Source organism: Nannospalax galili, unplaced genomic scaffold, assembly GCF_000622305.1.
Source record: "Nannospalax galili isolate Female #2095 unplaced genomic scaffold, S.galili_v1.0 scaffold256, whole genome shotgun sequence".
Taxonomy (NCBI): domain Eukaryota; kingdom Metazoa; phylum Chordata; class Mammalia; order Rodentia; family Spalacidae; genus Nannospalax; species Nannospalax galili.
The window spans coordinates 594,291-601,901 of record NW_008337804.1 but is presented as its reverse complement, the minus strand read 5'-3'; the positions used below and the strand labels follow the sequence as shown (position 1 = coordinate 601,901).

The 7,611-nt window shown below is 32.6% G+C and overlaps 1 protein-coding gene across 2 annotated transcripts in view; it reads right to left on the bottom strand.

Moving 5' to 3' along the window:
* Ncam2 (neural cell adhesion molecule 2) overlaps nucleotides 1-7,611 on the bottom strand; it is a 571,884-nt gene that overhangs the window by 167,092 nt on the left and 397,181 nt on the right. For both annotated transcript variants that reach the window (XM_008832733.2, XM_008832734.1), the window contains exon 9: nucleotides 6,426-6,576. In XM_008832733.2, coding sequence (XP_008830955.1) covers nucleotides 6,426-6,576 — 151 coding nt within the window. The remainder of the gene's footprint in view (nucleotides 1-6,425; nucleotides 6,577-7,611) is intronic.

The following is a 7,611-nucleotide window of genomic DNA, read 5'->3' as shown; positions in this document are numbered from 1 at the left end:
TATATGTAAAACATAAATCTTCAGAGCAGTAAATTACTTACAAAACTTACAAAACAAAAAATAGCACATATAAAATTCAATTTTATATTTAATTTGGTCTTTTTGAAAAAATGAAGTACTTTATAGATAAAAGAAAGTGTATGTACACATGTTCATGTTTTTCATATCCAAGTTCTTAAAATAAGCATTTTAAACAGTAAGTGGAAGATAGATAAATTCTGTATGCATATGAGACAAATAAAGGTTAAACACTATGTTTTTGCACAATTATGAAGTCAGTAAAAGTTGAATGAAAGATACAAATGGCAAGTCACACAACAGGCAAAAATAGTTACCAATAAGGCAACCCATAGGGTTTAATATCCAAAATACATACGACGAATAGCAAGGAAATAACCCGATTTTGACATGGACAAAAGATTTGAAAAGACCTTTTCTAGAGAATCACAACGGAAGTGTAATGCTGTGGCCCAAGCCAAGTATAATTCCAACGTCTGGGAGGTTCAGACAGGAAGATATTAAATTTGAGGGTAACATTTTCCCCAAGTTAGCAAGCCTATATTTAGAAAATTTTTTAAAAAGTAAAGAATTACATAAAACTGGGCAAAGTGTACATGGAAAATGTTCTGCATCTCTAATTATGAAGAAAATGCAAAGTAAAAACACATAAACCAAATAACACCTCTTTGCATGACCTTTTTCAAGTAAGTGAAAAATTAACATTTGAGAACATACAGAGACAAGGAAACTTTTACTCTGTGCTTGGTACAAGAAAAAAAATCTTTTAAAATCTGAAGTAGAGCAAGAAATCACATTAGTCTATGGGTGTGATGGTCTTGGGATTTTGTATAAGATCTATGACCTTTCCAACCATGTATTTGGTTATGTTTACAGAACCACACTTGAGTTTCTGCCGACTGAGTGGGCTTTTAGTCCAAATAGGTAGCTGTTGATTGCCCCCTATATAAAAGTTCCACTACTGTATCAAAGTATTATGCTGTGCCAGCGCTGATGTGGTTATTTGGTCCTGAAGCTGGTCTTGGACTATCGATTGATGTTTTTCTCTTGGACTCGTTATAGTGCTCTCCAAAGCTATGAGAGCTAGACTTCAGGAAGTGAGTGATTTCAGGCCAGCTGCAGCTCTATTGCTCCAAATCCTGTGTCCGAAGTAGGTTCTGTCTTCAGCAGTACCTTCAAGTTCTGGGAAGCCATTAAAGACTATGCCAATACCTTGAGAAATTTGGGGAGGGTCTTTGACCATCCTGGCCAACAATTCATGAAGGATTTTCCTGTCTGACACTATTTCTTGTTATGTAGCCTTTAGCTATACACATACTTGTGTGAAGATACTGTATGTGTAATTTGTCATTAGGTTGTTGGACTACTATTATTCCCACTGTATTTTCTTATAAAATAGCTAGGCATTATTTATCTCTCCTCTCTCTCTTCCTATCTAACACTTCCACCATAGTTTCTCCATTTAAAGTGTCCCAATTTTCCCCATTTCTCTCTAGCTAATACTACTATCCTAATGTCTGACGTCTCATGAGCTCCTTCTTTTCCTTTATCCCCAAGGTTTCCTGTATAGCCTTCCCTCTCCCTCCAATTTAAATAACCACATTTTTATCTGTTTCTCCCTGAACAACTCCTATCTCCTACTGTTCTCTCTCAGGTTCTTCCTTTGCCTTTACCTCCCTGGTTCCTTTTTATTTTTCTGGCTGCTGTAGTTACATATGTGCAAAATATGTATCCTTATATTTAAAGACAACTATCCCAGTCACCACTTATTGAGGAAGCTTATTTTGCACCAGCCTGTCTATTACCTAGTACCACAACTGGTCATACACAGACATTGTGTATGAATTTCCCAAGCCTAAGCAACACATCTACAATGCAACCTCTACATCTAAGGTACATGGAACATAGAAAAGGGGCGATGAAGATGACACTAATGAGTCTCTCAATTCTCATTAATGAGAATCCCTGATACAACAGAGGGAAAGGAACATAAAAGGTTACAACTGGCCAAAACATAGATATTAATATTTCGCAGATGGCCCGTCCACGGACAGGAATCCTATATTAAACTTTATCCACCCACGGCTTAGGGACTATTAAAGAAGAGAGGGTGGAAAGATTTTAAGAGCCAGGGAGAAGATGCATGACCATGTGGAAACAAGAGTTCTCCCCACTCATATGATTCTATGACAATGGTGTCAGTATTCAAAAGTCCCACTCAAACTCAGACAGACAAAAATCCAGCACAGAACTGGGGAAATGTACAGCAGACCACAGTCTTAGCTGAGGAAACATTTTCAGCTGATTACTTCTAGGTGAGGAAGAGTTGATCTTCCTAAAACAAGACATTCTAGATAGGCTGAGTAGACCTCAGTGGATGGAGTTGCAAAGGGGTACATCTGGGGACCCTGACTTGACACACTGGACCTTAATATAGATGACAAAGTACATGGGTTCCAGTGGCAAGGCTGTGGGAGCATGCCAGTTAGGATGGGGGTATAAAGATGAATAAGAGTCTTTGCGATATTCTGTATAAAATACACAAAAAATTCAATAAAAACAAGTTTTTAAAAATCTGAAACACTCTTCTTGTGTAGTACTACTTTGCCTTTATTTTGAGGAAACCCTACTAATTCAGCCTCCCAAGTGCTGGGATTTCAGGTGTGGACCATCACACCTGGCTCAGAATATACATCAATGAAGACATTATGAGAAAATTATTGATGTTTCCTCAAAAACATTAAAAACAGAGCTGTCTTATGGTTCAGTAATCCTTCTGGGTATATATTCAAAGCAAATGAAGTCATCACATCTTAGAGATACCTGCACATCCATCTACATTGCTGCATTATCCAAATAGCCAAGGCAATGAGCTAATTTAAACATGCCCACCAGTGATTTGTTAAAGACATATCAAGTACATGTTATGGATACATACACAGTTATAGTCTTCAGACTTAAGGTATGTAGGCGTGATCTTATTTTTTTACAACAAAAATGTAAGAAACAATGAGTGTGGAGGATATTTTTGTAAGTGCCACAAGCCAGATACTGAAGGACAAGACCATTTGATCTAACTTTTCTGTGGAATGTAATCAAATCATACTTGTATGATGTACAGAATTGAAAAATGGTTGTGAGAAGTTAGAGGGTTAGAAAGGAAGCAGAAAAAGTATTGATGAAAGAGTAAAAATTTTATATACATAAGGAATAGATTTTGAGTCTACTCTACAGACAGGTAAGTACAGTATATTTGATGCATTTTTCCAAAATGTCTATAATAGCAAATTTAAACTTCAGATGGTAAAAAGGTCATAGATATATATGTACTTTGTCTTAATTACAATGTATAATTATATAAAAACATCAATTTAAACTGTATAATTACACACAATTGTTAATCAAATTAATACAGATATAAAAAAGAAAAATAAAATTAATAATGAATTTTTTTATACTTTTGTACCATAAATATACACAATTTTATCAACTACATCTTAACATATGTAGAATGTTAAATACAGAATTTATAAAATAAGGCAATAAAAACTCAGGTACATGCATATAAACTACTTAGCAATGCAGCATAAATCATGGTGATAATATTCCTGACTGTAATAATGAGTTTTTAATTGCATTTTACTTTATATCTTCAAGGTTGTAAAATGTAGGATTTAATTATCTCCACTAAACTAGAAATGTATATGTACTTTACTATACAGTGTAAATACTTTCCAAGTGTTATATAAAATCTAACAAACATGATCTCAACAATATTTATTTAGAAGCTAACACATAGTGAAAAATTAACCCAAGTTTTAAAAAAATATTTAATAAGTGGAAAACATTTTATGGTTGCACACATTATTTACTTACTAGTTAATATAGAGACAATAATAACCTGAGGAAATTTTCAAAGTATCTCTGAATCATTCCTTCCCCCCCAAATATAATATTAAACTATTCTGGTCAGCGAGGAAGTACTATACAATATTATGGTCATGTTTACCACAGAATAAATAAGCATGGATGTAATTCCATATTTAAACTTATAAAGTAAAGAAAGAACAAATCTGTGATTAAAAGCAAGTTGTACTTTGTTAGAAGTCAGTAGCCAAGGTATCAGATACATGTCTCTCAAAAACATTAATATTATTAAAAGTCTAACAATAGCAAGCAATTCACATCCCAACATGCAGCCTCCTTTATCTCTCGATTGCCTGCATAGGCCGACCAGGCACAACTCAAGCTCTCACATCAATGTAGGGCAACATTTCACATTAAGATGGTGTTTGTCTCTATTACTCTGGTTTGAATTCAAGTTGATTTCTGATTTATATCTCTGTTAATACTAGTGACCAAACAAAGCAGTGCCTGCAATCGTGTTTTTATCAGTTTGTGTCTGCTACAGCTCAACACAGAAAGGGAATCTTAAGGTGAATTACTATAACTTTTATACCCTTTTCTTGAGGTTTTAGATGCAAATGCATGAAAATTATGGATTTTGCTTTGTGTATTTATTTGTAATAGACACTTATGCCACCATGCATGAGGGGTTAGAAGCTCCAATGCATCCGTAATGGATGTGGCTATGCTTGAGTAGTTTTTTATGTTAGAATGTGGGAGGATGATACAGACCCTCCTCTGGTAACACTATTATTTCATAAACAAAGCAATCATGTTCTCTGGAATGCAGGGTTTTCTGATATCCTAGCATCTTGGCAACTCTAATATTATAGGTCTAGTATATATTGCCATAATGTTCTTTGGACATATCAACAGTGCTCATTTATCATAAGCTACACTTCTCTGAGTACTTTAAAAATATTTAGTAATACTCTTATGATGTGACAAACTAGTTTTAAGATATTTTAAAAACATAGTGATGAAATGCACAAAATCTTGTTTAAGTTCATTATATTGCCTATTTTTTGTGTGCTTTTTCAGACAATGGGAAGAAAGCACCAGTCAAATCCAAGGGATTTCGTATGAACAATGGAATACTGGGGGTTTTCTAATATAAATTATAAAAGTGCATATTAATTTTTTATTTTGATTGACAATTAAATAAGGAAAGATTTGTGGAATCTGGTTTAAATACACGGATATATATTGAAAATTTTAAATGTAAACTTACATGTTGAAAATTTAAAAATATGCACTATTTATTCACAGTGTCGTTCACTGAAAAACAAAGTATTCAAAAAATAATTAAAAATAGGATGAATGAGTATTGGGGAAAAATAAGAGTTCTATCTAAATTGCTCACATCACCTCTTTTACGCATTCTCATGAGTTCAAGGCACTTTATTGGACTCTAGCCCTTAAGATACTTAAGAGCACCAAAATCACTTTTTGTAAGTTATATTAGCACAATCAATAAGTATAAAAATGAATATAGTTTATTCAAAGTGATCACTGATATTATTTTCCTTTCTAAAGACAATTTCAATATAAACAGCATTTAATTTAACAGATACTATTTTGTTAATGTCAAGGTTTGGAATTGCTCAAGGGGAAATAGAAATATTTTGTCAACCAGAGTAGTTCAAAGAAACCCACTAAAACAGCTTGTTTCTTTCAAGCATTAGAGTGCTTCCAGCATTAATAGTTCATATTATGTATTGAAAATGATGTTATATTTCTTTCCTTTTTCATAACATATGGAGTAATTATTTTAATTTCCATTCAATGACTTAAGGTAGAAGACCAAATTACCTTAGTCTTTTTATTCATGCAGTTATGAAATCTCCCATTGTTGTGAAATCTTCCAGTTATGAAAATGTTTCAAAATTTATTGTAACAAATATTTTATGATACTCCTATTACAGATAATAAACCCAATTTTGAAGAAGTATGTGATTCAATGATACATCACTGCATCACTATATTTCATATCTCATACGACTGACAAACCATTCAACAAAATAACTCTGTAAGGACTCCAAACTTGCCATACAGATCTGAGACAGGAAAGTACTTAATGTCATTAAACACATGAGAGAAAAAGAGAAAGAGAGTGAGACAGAGATGGGGAGACAGAGACAGAGAGACAGAGACAGAGAGAGACACAGAGAGAGGCAGAGAGGGAGAGAGATATATAATATGAATTCTAAGGCGGTTATTACCAAAAATAAAGATGACTTGGCTGGTCCAGTATTTACAATTAAATATTTAGAAATGAAAAGTCACAATTTTCAGGATGCATCATAAATATAAAGCATTGAAATGTTCCCAAACATCCACTAGATGTCTCTAATATCTGACTGAATTGCTATATCCCTTCTAAAGCTGTGAGTTAAATATTGAAAACTGAACTCAATGTTCATTTTGATTTTCTTAAAAAAATTTGCATTTTTCAAAATAGATAGTTATTCTCATTAACGTGCAAATTCATCATGACTCACATTCAATGTCAAGGTGCATGCTCTTTTGGTGCCCTCCAATTCTGCTTGCAGCTTCACAGTCATATCTCCCTGAATCTGACAGCTTCACATCTTTGATATGCAGGGACGAGTGTCCATGCTGTCCTTTGACTTCAATGCGGCCATCTGGGCTCTGTTCATATGGATTCAGGAAAAAAGAAAATTTTACTTGTGCTTATGCAAAGGGATGAGCAAATTCATGATGTTTGCCACATATGTGTATTAATGAAAAAGTACTGAAACCATATTTTTAAAAAACATAAAAATAAAGTTTCTGTATTTTTGTCTTACTGGTTTAGAGTCTGCATTTTACCTGCTCACCTGCTCACAAGAACACTGACATATTGTCATCACTTTGACAAATATTTCATCAATAAAATATATTTATCTCTTTGCTTTTTAAAAGTATTCCATGTTCTTTATTTCTGTAAGGATTTTGCTACCATCCATTTATATTTCTTGCAAACATAAAGCAACAACATTGGTGTATAACAACCTAACAATAAAAATGATGTTTTTTGCATTTTGCTTTTATATTGTTTTTTTTTAAGTATAAAGACATATGACAAAGCCCTTAAGAAGAATACTTGGTATTTGTTTTTCAGTAAGTAAAACAGAATTGCCTGTCAGCAAAGTTTGTACTTTGTGCACCATATTGAAATTATTCAAATACAGTCATCACTGAATAAGTTGTACTTTGGAAGTAACTGGAAACAATACAGAGACAAAGAAACACCAATTTCAGAAATATTCTTATAAACCAGTAGAATATAGATTATGTTCCCAAAACATATTGCTATCTACAATTTAACTAGCATACCCATGATTTTCTTTAATTATTTAAATCTTCATAAAAATTTTAAACAAAAATATGTACATTGAATTTTAATTCAAATAATCAGCAAATATGAGATTCTGATACTTACAAAGAAACACCAATTTCAGAAATATTCTTATAAACCAGTAGAATATAGATTATGTTCCCAAAACATATTGCTATCTACAATTTAACTAGCATACCCATGATTTTCTTTAATTATTTAAATCTTCATAAAAATTTTAAACAAAAATATGTACATTGAATTTTAATTCAAATAATCAGCAAATATGAGATTCTGATACTTTTTAACTCATTAGAAATATGCATTTAACAATTTTTTCTGTTTTT